This window comes from Pavona decussata, unplaced genomic scaffold (genome assembly GCF_977016875.1).
Source record: "Pavona decussata unplaced genomic scaffold, jaPavDecu1.1 SCAFFOLD_2, whole genome shotgun sequence".
NCBI lineage: Eukaryota > Metazoa > Cnidaria > Anthozoa > Scleractinia > Agariciidae > Pavona > Pavona decussata.
This window is the reverse complement of record NW_028145426.1, coordinates 3215247-3231939: the sequence shown is the minus strand read 5'-3', so window position 1 is coordinate 3231939 and position 16693 is coordinate 3215247. Positions and strand designations below refer to the sequence as shown.

Genomic DNA, 16693 nt, shown 5'->3' with positions numbered 1-16693 from the left:
TAACAACAACCAACTATTTATTTGTGCCAAAAAGACAAAAGAAAAATAAAAGAAGGAAAGAAAAAGTGCATTCTTTTGACTTAGCAATTAGTACACTTCCATTGCAGAATAACATAGGAGAAAATATTTAAAAAAAACCCTTAACTACGATATATTGTTAATTTATACACATTGAAAATTGAAATTGAATTAGAATCCGTAAATAATTATACAAAACATTAATAACGTCTCTGTACATATAAGCTACAACTTTACAAGTTCCCTGCAAAACTGCTGACCTTGAAAGAAAATTTAGAATTTTCCGAGTTCATACAAAATACCTCTAGTTTCCTTTTTTCTTTTCGTATTTCGTAACATATCGTCCGTCAACGACCAAACTTCCGTGTCTAAATCGAACCAAAGGACATTTTGGAGCCCTTGCAGAGGTATTAATTAATTGCGTTCGACGTAGAAAGAACGCACTTCTAATACAGATTGGAGTCGAGAATGTATGGGATAATTTCTTGGGATGCGCATCTGGCACCCCCCGCGCGCAGATTTTGCAGGTGCGGATGACATCATCACCAACTTGGCAAAGGAGAGAGAGCCTTATTATTACTAGTAATAATCAAAGATTAGGGACTGTGTTCGATGATCTCGATCCCAGGCTCTCTATCTATCTCCTTTGTGATGTCATCCGCCCTTGCAAAAAAAAAAAAGAAAAAAAGAGTGCGTTTATCCTACATCGAACGCAACTAGTTATAATTCTATAATTATACTTGTTTTATACGTTTTATACGTCAAATCTCTGTCGTGTCGAATGCTGAATATGCAAGCTCCACAAAAATTGGCAAAAACTGCAGTGATGATTTGAAGGGTGAGTGGCCTAGGAAAAAGACAGAGCACAGTTTTCGATTACTATGATCTGTACAGTGTAGTTAAAATTGTATTCTTTGTGAAAAGCAACCTGTAAATTGTGCCTTAATTCATCTCTTTTAACCCTTTAAGACCCAGCATCAACAGGTTATTCTCCTCACTGTCTTCCATATGCTGCCAATAGCTCTAGAGTTGGGAGGATTTGTTTAAAATCAATAAAAATTTTATTTTGGTGATCAGACCATTCATTCTCATGACTCGCATGTTTGATGAAACAGTGATGTCGTAAGGAGAATTTAGATACTCCTCACTACTGGGACTTACAGGGTTTGCTTTGCTCTGGTTACCAGAGGAATCTCTTGTTTGCGTTTGACAAACATTGATCACCTGAAGGCTGATCAGCAATCTAAATCGCAAAGAAGTATACGAAAATTTTTAAAGACGCTAAGTCGTAAGCGCACATGTACACGCACATTGCTATCAAAACTCGTCTAGAACAGGCAGTTCAGCCATACGCAGATCAGTGGCTCCAAACGGCAGCAGTGTCAAATCTACGAGCTGGTTAGAAGAACTGACTGGACAGTAAGGAGGGGGGCCAGCGCTGTTGCTACTTTCCTTCCACGCATCCAAACGTCGGCCCTAAAAAGTAGCAGAACCATAACATTAGTGTACGAATAGTTTGTAACAAAGGGATGAGAGCTTCACTAGCACAGGCGATGTTAGCCTCCCTCGCAGACGCTCTTTTGGCTCCTCGTGCGATTTTTTCTCCCCAACTTATAAAATTCATATCTTCGCTCCGCCTTGTAATAACCACTATATATTTTTTGCAAACAACAGGATTCGAAAAATATATATATACAACTTTAAGAATCAATAAGGGGACTACTTTAGTGAACGCAAAATTTTTGGGGGTATAGAAAAATTTTCACTTCCAGTCAAGCACGGAAGCCGTTCATGAAGTGATTAACTTGCCAATTCTTACGGTGAATTTAAGTCTGATTCGATTGGCATTCTGTTGCAATGGAAGCGCAGTGCGTGCGATCTTTGGTGTGTTTTTGGTTCACATTAAATCCGCGCACATTACATGTACTTCAGTTCATGCGACCCTAGGCGTGTCTTCGATTCACACTTTATGCGCTCTAAGAAAACCGCTTGGAGTTAATGTCAAAAGCGTGGCTCAATCCGCATCAAAATAGCCTGTATAAATGGGGCATCAGATTTCTGCACATGCTTTTCAAGCCGTTTTGGTCGACAATTGCACCATTAAATCTTTGTTGTGGTTGTCGCTGTTTACGATTTTACTCACAACCTTTCCCTAACAGACCCTATTTTAGCTCGCAAACGCAAAAATCGCTCCAATTTTGCGAGGTTGCAGGAGAGTATCATGGCTCATGATCTCAACGCTTGCAATACATCGTTACTCTAACACCGTACCTTAGCATAGATCCGGGACGGAGCACCATCAATGGAGAATGGGTGATACTTTTCATTTATCCCTCTGTCCTCTACGATGAAGTCCTCATTGCTCAGTCTGATGGCATAGTTCCACGGTGACTTTGGGGTCACTTGATAATCCCTACTCTTGAACTCATAGCGATTAAGAGTCTCAAACTGTTCTTCGATGTGGAGACCGTAGAGCAAAGGACTAAAAAAACATCATAACTGTGTTAAGCTAAACCTCTTGATTGATTGATTGATTGATTGATTGATTGATTGATTGATTGATTGATTGATTGATTGATTGATTGATTGATTGATTGATTGATTGATTGATTGATTGATTGGCTGCTGTCTGCGACGCAGGCTATATTTCCCCATGTACTGCCCGAATAATATTATGAAGACTGGTTTCATTGAGCCGCTATGGTGCTATCTTAAGCAACACACCAAATAAAGGCTGGACAGTGCATAAAACTGAGGGGATGAGACCAGATGGAAAACATGGCAACTGGTATTTCCCATACATAGCTTGTTTACAAGAAGATCATTGCCACAAAAGAATACGAACAACGGTAGTCAGCAGTGCACCGACCCCACCCTTAAGCTAATCCTCTTGGTGGGAGCAGGGATGGCCCAGTGGTGAGAGCACTAACCTCCCACCAATGTGGCCCGGTTTCGATTCCCGGACTCTTCGTCCCATGTGGGTTGAGTTTGTTGTTGGTTCTAGTCCTTGCTCCAAGAGCTTTTTCTCCGGGTACTCCGGTTTTCCCCTCTCGTCAAAAACCAACACTTCTAAATTCCAATTCGGTCTGAAAAGTGTCGCCAATTAGTGCTCTGGATTAAATATATTCATTTGACACTTAAATAAAGTGATTTATTTATTTTAACCTAGCTATCTCTGGAATTAATTTGTTCTCCCAAACTACACGTAAGCAATCACAAGGAAAATAGCGGGCAGTTAACAGTGCCACTGAGCAAGTAATTAACACTCACCCTCGGTATATAGATGCTGCATTGTTGTATCGCCTGGTAACTTTGATTTTCATGGGGAACTTTAGAACTACGCTTGTCTTCCCTGTACACGTCAGCTTAAAGAGAGTGTCTGCAGGACAAACAAGCACAACAAACTTCACGTAAATTAAACTCAGACTTAAGAAAACAATTCTTACACTGGAGATCAAATGATAAGAGGTTTGTACAAGCATCTACTGAGAACTATAAAATTATATTAAAATTATGTTTTATTGGTTGCACTAACCGACACTTTTATACCGTTTAAAAGGACAGTGTGTTCGACAAGAAACCAAGTACACAACTAAAAACACACTGAAGAATTGAACCGTTACCACCTTATGTTGATATTCTGGCCTCATTTTTCTCGAAAACCAAGAATTGACCAGTGGAAAAAACACAGCAACGTTCTCTGATAAAAGTAAGGTCATATGCAAAAAATTCAGAAACTTTTGAGTAAAACGAAAAAACAGCCTAAAATTCGACACAAGGAGGTTATGCTCTCAGCCCTCAATGAAATAGTGAAAAATTTGCTTAACTTTTGTGCTGTGAATATGCACCACCCTTCCAAAATCCTGAAATTTAACTTGTCATTTCATACTTTCTAACAGAGCAATTTTCATTTGAGTGTCAAAAGTAATTTCACGTTTGCTTTGGTTTTGCTTTACTAGACTCTATGATTGGTTGTCAAAGTTCGCGCCATTTTCTCAACCAATGGGAAGCCAAACCAAAACCAATTGTTTTTGGTCGCATGCGTGTTTCCGCGCTTGACGCAGGTTACATGTATTTGCTTAGAGTTCTGATTGGCTAATTGTGCTGTTTACATCAGTTGTGATTGGCCAGAGAAATTACTTTGGTTTTGGTTTTACAACACTCAATTGAAAACCGCTCTAGCATACTGACACAATTCACAGCTTTGTTTTCTTTTCTTTTTTTTTGTCTAATGCTGAAATCAAAACAAAAGAAAAATCTCAATCTTTTGACACCCACCAGGTAGTGCACTACTCGCCACGCCCATGTTTACTGTTACGGTAGGATTGTCAGCCCAAGAGGGTATCCTCAACAACAGCAACAACTCTACACCGCAGTCAACATCAACGAAGACTGTATCATCAAACGGATAGTCTGTTGTGATGTTCATGACTACTTTTCCGCCATTGGAGAGTGTGTGTTTGACATACGCAGGAGCATACATTGCGACAACCAAACCTTGCCCATCGGAAGTTTCCATAACCAGGTGCTCAAGAAACTTTGGCCATCCTTGGTTAAAGTTGGCCGTACAACATGGATAGTTGGGTGCCAGACCAAACCTACAGTACGGCAACAAGACAAGATCAAAGGCATTAATTAAAAAGTAAGCTACGTGTACCAGAAGGATTACCAACACAAATCACACAATACTATTTCATAAATTTCAGCGGTCTTTCCTCACAGAACTAGCCTACAAGAGCAAATGCCTTTTCTTTTCTTTTCTGGCTTTGTTTCCCACAGGCTATAGAAAACTTGGTATTGTTGGCCAAATTCACATTGGAGACAGAAGAACAAGACGATTTAAAAGATTTAGTGATCTTTTAAAGAGGGAAAGCTTGTCATGATTAGTGTATTAACAGCTTTGATTTTAAGTCACTTTGATGTTTCACCACTATTAAATTCATAGTACCACATGCATGCATGCAGTACCATAGGATTTCCATAGAACAATAAATAATAAATATATATATAAAGTAGCCACCTTGTTGGCAGTCAAACCCTTGCTAGCCCCCAACTTATCATGACAGAGTTAAAACTGGCCGCTGCTTTCCCGTCACCAACGAAAGCTACAAGGGTAGGTATTATTAATTAAAGTTAGTATAGTATGAAAGTGGAATACCACACAATGATGAAAAGGATGACAATGTGCAGTTCCAGACAAAATCCCTACCCACCCTACCACCCTATGGAAGGTCATAAGAAATTCTTAGGGGGGGGGGGGATCTTAAAAGCCAAGATTTTAGAGACAAAGTATGAAGCTAAACTGGAATTTCACGGGGAAAAGGGAGGGGGGATGCAAAACAAAAAACTTTCCATGGGGTAGTATGGATATTTTCTAGAACTGCACAATGGCAATAACGATGGCAGTGATGATGGTTTTTTTTATCCATGCTGAAATTCAAACATGAGAAACTGTGAAGTTGTCTGTATTAGATACATTCACTTACAGTGTGGCATTAGGACCATCACTCCCCCACACATGACTGTCCGTGTCTACAGCCTGCATCTGGTTACTCTGCTGTAGGTACTGATGGGCCCACATGTCTGATGTGATTGTAGCAGGAAGGGCATTGTATGTCAACTGCTCTGCTCTCTCAGCAAACTTCGGATCACCAATAACGTGGAACAACATTTCAAATGAGAACATTGTCTCAACGACAGTACAGAGTTCAGCACCTGACATAGAGAATGGAAGGAAATGAAGCACAAAACATTATTAGATGATCAAGCAGTGGAGTGGTATTAAAACCGCAGTATCCAAAAACAAGAAGATGCAAAGAAATCAAAACAGTAGATCACAAGAAAGCAGCATAAACTACAAAATTAATGTCGAAAGCAAACTAACTTTCATGACTGTAGCCAAATATAGTGTAAGGAAGATAGTTTTAACTTTAATGCCAATGTTTTCTTGTGTCATTTAAGCCCCCACCCCACATATTTCAAGTGATTGTGTTATCAGGGTAAAGGCATAAGAAAATAACACATTGGGATTCCACAAAGTGTTTTTTCTTTACATAATGAGGTTTCAGGCTAGAAAACAGTTGAACTACATATGAACAGACCAGGCGGTCAAACATGGTTATGGTGAAACATAGGCCAGGCCTCTGAAGCTAGTCCCAGAGGCATCTCCTTGTGCATGCAGACAAACACTTTCATTTTCTAAAAAAACGCTCGTTAGAATTTGGTGAAATTTGACATAACAGTAGTTCTCTAAAAGCATAACTCGCCTACAAACAAAAACCAAAATCTAACAGAGAGTATCTTCAAAAAACATTAAAGTGCAAAACCAACATGTTAAAATTACATAAAAGCAGCGTCACTACGTCAGTATTTTGTGAGTTTTTCTGGATACAAAAAATTGAAAAAATCTAACAAGTGCATTTTCTAAAAATTAAGGAAAACCATTATTTTTTGATCGTTAATAGCTTTCTGCATTGCCATGGCAACGGCACCTTGCTCAATAAGAAGTATCAAAATTTATTCCTTCTTAGTTAATCTTGCACCATGCTACATGTACTTTTGGGTACTCAGAAGTACGTAGTTTTCAAATAATGTTTACTAACACCCGTATACTGGAAAGCTGTGTTCGGCCACCTTAAGTGGGAGTACCATGTCATGTTAGTGTGTCAGACATTCCACAATAAACAACCATTATTGTACTTTCATGTACGATGTGGGAATCTACATGTAAGTTAGTCTCTGCACATCGTGCAGACTTTCTGCCTAGAGGAGTATAAATGGGTAGTAGTGAAAAAATATGGAGTACTTGGGGTAGCTCTGTGCTGGGCTATCAGGGAAATAGTAACATTCCTACTTGGTTCACGTTACAGAAATAGGTTAAGCTCTTTCCAAATAGGTCATCTACATCCAAAGAGGGACCAAACCTTGGATACAATCTCACCTCTGGAAGGCATGTTGCCAGCCAGGTGCTCATCACAGCCAAAGATACCAGATGCCTGACCATGATACTGATCAAGTTTCTGTATGCGCAAATAAGTGGACTCAATATCACTGTCATCTTGAGACTGTTTGTACCTAAATAATGGCAGACAGGGACAAATACAGTAAAAAGTGTTAAACTCAGAAACGTTTGCTCTGCTCTATGGGTAAATAACTTACTTTCACTTTTTTATGTCTTTTTACTGAGTTAAACACTACATGTATTTTATCTACGTGTATTTGAAAGCTATAGCTAGGGACTCAGGGAGAAACGACTCAAGAGACTTACATGAACAGCTGTATCTAAGCTATGGTAATATATGCTTCATTCAGTTATCAGTATCAATACACATAAGTGGTAGAAACTAAAATTAATGATGTTTAAGGTAGGGACACAGGGCCCTCTTGGCATCTCCTTCTTTGATAAAGAAGGTTTTACAGGGGGTACTGGAAACCTCATGTTACACGTGCCTGTCAAATTTGAAATGTTGGACGGCCACACCGGCAAAACAGACCATCATACATTCTCTATTTTTGCCACTCAAATGAACACAAATGCACTTGCATCGCAATGTGCTGGTCAACTCCTTATTATTTGGTTATCAGTCCCTGTTTCGAAGGTCAGTTGTGAACACACTGTTTGCAATCTGGCACAGTGTGTCCATCCTTAAATACCTTCTTTTCAAATCCAAATCCGAAATGAGCCCTGCTAGCTTAAAATAACGGGTGTCTCTCAGTCTATGATAGGCTTTTACTGGCTCATTCTCAGTGTTAAAACCCTGCCAAACTAGCAAGACAAGTGACATAATGCAAAGAAAATGAAAGCTGTAAACTCCAGTAGAAAAATAACCTGTGCGAGAACATAAGAAAAAAAACATAAGAAAATATGTCACAGGCTTTCACAATCAGTATTAGGGAGTTTACGAAGCCACGACGCGACCCCGGGGAAAACGTCGATTAAAAAATAAATTTATATTTTGCCTACGAATCTCGCGATACTATAAAGTCATTTACTTTGTTTATCAATGACAAAACTGTTCCAAAACTCAATCCGAAACACAGCGATAAGATTTGAAATAAAAATTCAACATTTAGTCGTGGTGGTGCACGTTCTCCAAACAACGCAGCATTTGGTCATTTCACGTTGTTGTTTTGCAGAGGACTACAAAGAAATGTACAAAGATTTATAACGCACGTGCACAGCTTTTGTTCTGTTAATTAATTCTTTTGTTTGGTGACGTTCCCGTCGCCGTTGCCGTCGTGGTTTCGTAAACTCCCTATTATCCCTCTTACCACACAGCCTCTGATTTAATAGCCTGTCCATTATTCACCCCATGAGTGTTTAAGGAGTATTTTGAAACTGGCCCTGTTGGAAACTGATCACCACCAAACCAATCTTTCCAATCAAACCCTTGCTCATGCAGTAGCTCTGCGAGGTCCCACAACATCTGTTCCTCCCCTGAGGGGTGGTTCTTGAGCATCCAGTGCACGGTGAGAACAAGGTCATACCAGCGTGCGCCAGACCAGCTGTAACCAAGACGCGTGACAAAGAGACGTTTATGAATACATTTTAGAAGCTTCATAATCGCAGGGATCACGCGGGTGTCAGTGCTGTTGGCTTCATGGTACTGCCATTTAATCAAAGAAGAACAATAAGATAAAATATAACTACTGTGGTATCGCTATAAATATGATGTAAGTAGGCAGTTGTTAATGATGCCATAAATTTACATTTAAACATATCCCCCTGTTGAAGAACAGGGGGATAATCAACTTAAAATAACTTGATAGTGGCTAAAACATATATACTGGGTACCAAGATGATTACCGGTACACAGAATAAAGTCAAACAGGCTTGATAAAAAGTGATGACTGAAAGGAAACTGCCTCAACAATTACTAAACTGTTCAGGATGCTAGATCAATAGTTACAGACTGCCTATTTATCAGACAGCCATTTGGCAATGTTCTACTTAGCAAATGGCAAACAGTGTTACTTATCAACTTTCAAGTTTATTCAAAATTCCAACCAAGAAAAAAAAAAGACTGGCACGCAGGTAGTGAGTGCTAATATAGGCAGGCCAGACTTATGTGCACAACTATATCACTCGCAGCAAAGCTTATATAGTCCACAAATTGTGTAATGGCATCTCCCCCTTTCCCAGCGCAATGCTGACTTCTCATGGTGTTTACAGTCTACATGATTCCATCAACAGTTCAAACAATCATATGGTGACTGTTGATATGGATCCAGTTTACAACGGGCATACTTCACATGTTACTTTGCAAGTTGCCCAAACTACATTTGGACAGGATTGAAGAACAACATACCATATACTACAAAGCAGCCCTGACTCACATTTAATAGCCGGAAAATACTCCATCCCCAGCCTCTTTTGAAAGCCCAGGTGAGTGACTATGTGTGTGTTGTAGAGGATCCAGTATGCACTTTAGCTTATATCTCATTGTGTTTCAATCCAAACATATAATTTCTAATGGTGGTTCCATAAACTCAGTGACTGTGCTTACCTGTCTGAGGGCAAGAAGCAATGGGAATTTAGACCAATACATATTTCCATCTTTAACATCATCAGGCCCCACCCAGCCTTCCTCAGTCTGGTGTGACAATATATAATCAAAGTACTTGTGGACAAAACCAATAAGTCTAGCATCGCCCAACTGGTATGCGAGTGGTACAATCCCGTTTAACCAGTAAGGTACATTCTCGTGAACAGGTGCCGCATCAGAATTTCCACCAATCCAAACTGAGTGTTGTACTTGATCCCAGAACATGGGAAGGTGTCCTGAAAATTTGGCAATAAATTTATTCTCAATAAGAATAAACTGTAAATGCAGTAGCACCTCGCTAACTCGAATTCGCCTACCACCAACTCCCCGCTAACACATTCAAAATTCAATTTCCCCGGGATTTGAACCCACTTTTTCAGTCATTTACTATAACTCAGTAAGCTAACTCAAACACCCCGCTAACGCAAACTAATTTTACCTTTTCTTGTCTTTAATCTACCCCGATAACTCGAACGCTATTTGAAGAACATCAGTCAGTAAACCTCAAAAACATCAAACAGTTGAAATCTTTAATCTTTACTGAAGACGTGTGTCATGTATGGAAACGGTGATCTCAGCCTTGTTTTCTCCTTAATATGTTCTTAAAGTATTGCCTAAAATTCCCAAACTTAACATTCTTATCATATGAAAAGGTCTTGCAAAACAAACTTATTGTCAGTACCAAAGTGACTTGTGACTGAAAGAAAGATAAAATCACAATATGCTTTAATTAAACAGGATACTTAAAAATTCAACACCAACCCCACTAACTCAACTTGTTTTTTTGTTTCCCTTAGGAGTTCGAGTTAACAGCATTCTACTGTAGCCTGAAATCCTGGCCATTCAAGCAACCATTCAATATTTCCAAAACTGGACAGCACATTAAAATTGTCAAACAAAAACTTGGGATACTGGCAACAAACTGTTTAGGGTAACCCTGTGATTGACTTGCATCCCATCCAGGGGAGGGGTGGGGGTTACTCAGGTTTGTATTACAACTTCACTTTGTGAGAGACTGGACAACCCCCCTCTCCCCTCCCTGCCTCAACTCAAACGGTTGTTCAACACCCTCCCCATGGAATTTTTGAAGCAATTCCTCCCGTACCCTCACCTGACAGTCCATTGGCTTGTAATTCCAGCTGGTTTCTAAGCCACCCCTGAGGTAATATATTCCCCACTGGCAGTGGGTGGTAGACACCCCAAAACATTTTAGGTGGTGATTCAAAACCTGATACCTGAAAATGTATGTACAGGGCAAAAATATTAATTAAATTAAAATAAACTTATAAAATGCAAGAACATGTCATTTTGGAGTCATCCTGTCACCGTTTAATATCAACTGCAAATTATTAAGGTTGTAAGTTAGAATTTACCGCAGTTTAACTGTGAAAATGAATAATGGTTGAGGTCACACTGGAGAAAGTTAACCATGGTAAACTCAAGTTTACCATGGTTAACGGCACCGCAAGTGTGACCCCCAATTTTCAGTTTACCATGGTAAACCTAACTCTGGTAAGTTGCCCTGACAACAGCGGCAAGAACAAAGTTGACTTGACCCCAGATAAGAATCTAGTTACCAAAAAAAAAAGGTGGGTACATCTCTTGTCTATCTAAACCATGCATATTTTGTTGACAGTTTGTCATCTTTTTGGACAAACGCAGTAATTACAATACATTTGTGGATTCATATTTTATAAACATGAAATTTATTTTCCCGCTCATTGGCGCGTGTGTTTGAGCGAACATGGATTTCAACAGCGCTAATTCTTCGTCCTTCACAACTTTTAAAATGAAGTCGAATGTTTCCCGTGTTACCCTGAAATGGTCTTTCCAAAGGGCTCGAAGGAGCCGGTTATCATACATTTCCTCAAGCCATCCCTGTGGTCGAGGGTAAACCCAGGCTTGCCTGCGCGCTCTTCTTTGCCTGTGTCTTTGCCGTCTACAAACCGCTGCACTTTCTTTGGTCCCAAGATCTAAATAGTTGTATGTAAGAAGGAAGCGAATTCTACATGCTCGTCTAAGCAGCAAAATTAAAAGCAAAATGGGAACAATTGAATATTCAACTCTCTCTTGTTGATCCATAATTTTATTTCACGCCAGGTCACAGATCAGTGACTTACAGCCGATATGAGCTCACGCGACATGTCAACATTTAGTGTACTCGTCACGTATAAGTTTACTGATCATGTGAAAGAGTGCACATGGAAAGCGTCAAATCTTTTTTGACAGCTTTACTATGGTAAATAGGTGGTTGCGCAATTTACCTTGGTAAAGCAACTTTTACCCTGGTAAAGCCTCTAGTGTGACCTCAGCCAATGTCAACTAATTAAACAATGTCAGCAAAGTAAACAGTTTTGCATGATGGAGTCTGTTTACTCAGCTGACATTGTTTAACTAGTTGACATTATTCATTTTTACACGTAAACTGCTATTTAAAATTTCTTTTAAAATGTTTTTCCATATCTTCTTATATGAAATGTAATGTCAATATTTATAAAAAATGGTTTTCCCAAAGGTCTTCAAATCTTAGACTTCTAAATTTTGTTTTCATTGCTTGGCTCTGAAAGAGTGTAATACAACTCATTCTTGTACCAGTGTGTCGTTCCAGAAATAATCTACAGTTTATAATATTTATTGGTAGATATAATAGATAGTACATATTCTAAACTTAAGACAGAATAGCTTAGTGTAGGCTCTCTGAAGCAGAAGGGAGACTCCCAAATCCTCCAAAAGTTCCAATTAACAAATCAAGCTCCACACTTTCCTTTAAAAATTAAGTTGGGTCCTCAGAAAAACCCACCCCCACCCTCCTCCCCCCTCTCAATGTCCCCACCCAACCTCAGAATTTCCAATGATTTCCACAGGGTAGGTACAGACATTTCCTGGAACTGTATATAGGCCCAATTAACATTTTACAGGATCTGTTTTAGATGAAAACAAAATTTGCAAAGACGGACCACCCAGAAGCACGTAGAGTGCGGCTTTGGAAGAAAAGCTGTGTTCTCATTTCTTTCCTAGCACTTGAAACCCCTGAAACAATACCATTCATTTTTCAAAACAAATAAGTTATAAACATGGGGTATTCTCCCAGCGGGGTACTACTTGGAGTTTTTGATGGGGTGTGTGGATCAAAATATCATTTTCTGGTGCTGTTTTTCAGACCTTAGTAATCCATACTCATTTTAACAGTTTTAGACAAAAATGGTAAAAATCTATACTCCCTTTCCGACCAAAATGGCTAAAACTATACCCTTTGGTGATGCAGATACCAATACAATTTGCTCATTGCTAATCTTGATAGCAGAAAAAATCCAAATTTTTTCGGATGTAAGATCAGAAGCATGCACAGTTGGTTGATGTTTTATTATCCGGGATATTCATGCCTACGATGACATCAGTTAAAAGTGCACGTGGAAAGAAATCTGACAGAGTTCCAGAAGATTTACACATGTTTACATTTTTTGCCAGTTGAGGCAGCATTCACAGTATTGAAGAAATAAATTTGAACGTTGAGTCAAAATTTCTGCCCGCTGAGGTAAATAATTCAAACTTTGAGTCATATTGTTCTCTGTCCCTTTGAGGCGAAACAAAAACTTGCAACCATAGATTTGAAATGTAGATCACTGTTTGAAGTTCTTCTCAAGCACAGTATCAAATCGTCATTTGCTTGTTGACGCTGAATATTCTTCAAAATACATTTCTACCTTACAGGGAGAACCTTCAAAATCGTGCCGCCCATATTTTGACCTATTCTCCTGATGATACCAGTGCTGATGATCTCTTTATATCTTTGGGCTGGAAAAAACTGGAGACTCAACGGAAAATTCAAACAGCAACTATGATCTTAAAGTCTCTAAATGGCCTTGCCCCTCAATCTTTGCATTCTATGTTTACCTATCAAAATGAAACCTCTAATTATTCTCTAAGGGATTCTGAGGGCAAGCTAGCTACTCCACTGCCCCAAACCAATTATATCCAAAACAGTTTTAGTTAAAGAGGTTCGGTGCTGTGGAATAGTCTGCCTGTTGAGCTGCGGCAAGCACGAACTCTCTCCTCCTTCAAATCCGGCTGCAGTGATTACGAACGTTAGCATATTGCACGGCATTCATGGAAAGCAGGCACCTTTTATTATCATAATTTCTTCTTTATAACTAGAGCTCCATAGGTTTGTTATTAGTTTTAGTTTATTTTTAATAATTTGTATCATTGCCTGACGATTTTTTTAACCATGGATAAATAAAGTTATCGTTGTTGTTTGTATTGCTGAAAGGCGGCTAGCGATTTTTGAAGAACATAAGCTTACATTGTTATCACATTTACAGCATAAAATATGGCGGAAAACACCGACAGGGTTTCATGAATCGAATGCAGACGACACCCATTTCTCATGGGGTTTGACTCTACTTTACCGCATTTCGTATTGTATTGTCAGTAGTGTAGCTCTAATGTCAGCGCTTACTTTTACATATAAAAAACTCCGAGTATAGGGGGTGTTCCCAATGATTTTGAAAATTTTATCTCTAATATCACTTCCGCTATCTAAACAGCTACTCTAGCGAGCCGGATGATCCTTCCAGGTAGTTATTTGGCAGAAGGTTAGTGTGACAGTGGCGCATGTTAATGTATGGGGCTGTGTGGAAATCTTTCCGTTATTCGTGTTATGTTGAACTCCATTTTCTCGGGTAAGCTTTTCCATACCTTGTGTATTTGAATCAAAAGAGGTTTTTGCGTGATGAAGTTTTGGGCTGCGTCACGATCACTTGACTATACTCGCTTCGTGTTATGTAAAAGTCGTCGTAAGAATTTCAAACTTTAAAGCATTTACAGAGCGTAGACTTTTACCATGTACTTACAGCACAAGAGTTGTTTGTCTGTCCGTTCAACGTGGCCTTCAATCGGCATGTAGGCTTGAACTGACCACCGCATTCTTTTTTGAAAAACACCCAGCCTTTACAGCCACTGAATTTGTAGCTCGTGCAAAGAGCCGCACAATCTGCCGGTGTTGCCTCGAAATTTAGTATAACCGGTCTCTCAGTAAGGTCTCCTAAGGGTCTGTCTACTCCATCGTCCCCATCTTGCCAATCTCCAAGTGTCGGGGGAACAAAGAATATCAATAAAATGTAGCACAAATTACAAAGCATCAGACGTTCGTCCATGTTGATTTCACTTGGATGGCGACTGTCTCTAATCACACCAGTCACATCTAATCACATGACAATCTCATGAGGTTTGCATGTGACGTCATAGCGACCATGCTGGGCCATGGGGCACAGGAACAACAAGATTTCAGACAAACTTCATTTTTATGCAAACCGGTTTATATTATATGTGCACATATTTCTTTTGTTTTGTGCACCAACATGGCGGCAATGACGTCCACATACCCTTCCACACTCCCGCGACTTTCAAAGGCAAAATACCGGCGATATCGCATACAGGCCCGACCTTCTTTATCTCGCGATAAATGGGAATGACCGGGGAATGATCATTAGCCCACAGGCGTCCCAAGCTCACGTTTAGAGAAAGCGAAAAATTAATTATCTATTTATTCATATATGCGTCACGGCTGTGTGAGTTGGAACGTGACCTTCCATCTTACGCGGTGTTAGGTTACACGAGAACCGTTGAAAATTCGAGCGCTTTATAAGACGTTGTATGGGGAATAAAATATCGTTCATTTAGAACGCTAAATACATTAAAATATCCTCATTTTTTACGTAAGTCCGTCTTATGAAGGAGAGAACAGTGGTGGCACAAAAAGCCCAAAACAGCGAAAATAACGAAAAAGCACAACGGACACACAAGAGGTGAGTTTTTTATAATCATCTTACGTAAAAAATGAGGATATTTTAATGTATTTAGCGTTCTAAATGAACGATATTTTATTCCCCATACAACGTCTTATAAAGCGCTCAAATTTTCAACGGTTCTCGTGTAACCTAACACCGCGTAAGATGAAAGGTCACGTTCCAACTCATACAGCCGTGACGCATATATGAATAAATAGATAATTAATTTTTCGCTTTCTCTAAACGTGAGCTTGGGACGCCTGTGATTAGCCGAACGATAAATTATAAAGCATATCGACAGTCATTTGGGGGAATAAAGCAACATTATTACTTGGTCGAGGAGCCGATGAAACAATTCGTGATCACCATGATGACCATGATTATAGTCATGATCGACCATGCGTGTGATGATACCCACGCTTATATGCTCATGCTAAAACGCATGAATTTGCCGGTACTCACGAAGCTTCACGAATGATGATCGAAAGCGACAACTGAGCGATGTACCTTGGTGGTATCAATGGTTATTTTTCATATACTACATACGTATATAAATGCGTCTAGCAAGGTCTGGACTACTTTGGGCAAATATTTTTACTACGTCTTTTAGTACATCACAGCTGACGTCAGTTTTGTTCGTCTTGTCATGAAAGACGGAACTAAAATGTGAGACGCACTCTCGAACGATTTAGCTCGTCCAAAGGTATAATGCGTCAGGACGATCTAAATGACGAACGATAAATCAAGGGCTTATCGACAGCCATTTGGGAGATCTAGGCGCCGATAAAACAATTCGAGATTATCATGATTATAGTCATGATCGACCATGCGTGTGTTCATACTCATGCCCACGCCGGTATGCTCATGTTGAAACGCACGCATGATCGAAAGCGAAAGCTGCTACTAGAGTTGGAACGTGGCTTACAATATGAGACCGCCAATACCAGGCCCCAACATACGATCTCAGGCCCCGACATACCATATCAGGCCCCGACCTACCATAACAGACCCCTACATTTACGTCTATTGTTTAGTCGTGCTATGATGAAAACTGAACTTGGAATGCTTGTTAATCGAACGGTTTTTCTTCAACACAAATAAAGCGTCGTCCTTCGGAACTGATCGAGCTGCTATTAAGGCGCACAGAATCAATCAACGTCCCCCGTTTTGATGCTACAAACGTATGATGCATCTGGAAAGGCAAATTAAATCAAATCACTTACCTTTAATTCTTTGCCATTAAATTGTAACAAATGTTTTTTAATAATAATTTTACTGCGTCTTTTAGTTCGTCGAAATAGTTCGTCCTGTGTAGTGGGGGCTGTATAAAGACGGACGATT

The 16693-nt window shown here is 39.6% G+C and overlaps 1 protein-coding gene across 1 annotated transcript; it reads right to left on the bottom strand.

Moving 5' to 3' along the window:
* LOC146490058 (uncharacterized) lies at positions 1-14758 on the bottom strand. The gene is made up of 10 exons (XM_085125667.1): positions 14417-14758; positions 10675-10798; positions 9525-9799; positions 8290-8624; positions 6959-7092; positions 5505-5733; positions 4297-4616; positions 3289-3397; positions 2290-2500; positions 1-1494 (listed from the first exon to the last, which is right to left on the bottom strand). Exons 1-10 carry the CDS (start codon positions 14717-14719, stop codon positions 1336-1338), a joined length of 2199 nt encoding a protein of 732 aa, XP_084981793.1. The 5' UTR covers positions 14720-14758; the 3' UTR covers positions 1-1335.
* Positions 14759-16693: the final 1935 nt, after the last annotated feature.

Excerpts from the sequence above, each read along its gene's own strand:
- LOC146490058 (XM_085125667.1), bottom strand. The coding sequence starts at position 14,719 with ATGGACGAACGTCTGATGCTTTGTAATTTGTGCTACATTTTATTGATA. Across the intron at positions 8,625-9,524 it reads TGCTTCTTGCCCTCAGACAG|TACCATGAAGCCAACAGCAC; the intron begins GTAAGCACAGTC and ends ATTAAATGGCAG. Across the intron at positions 1,495-2,289 it reads CGTCCCGGATCTATGCTAAG|GGCCGACGTTTGGATGCGTG; the intron begins GTACGGTGTTAG and ends GCTACTTTTTAG.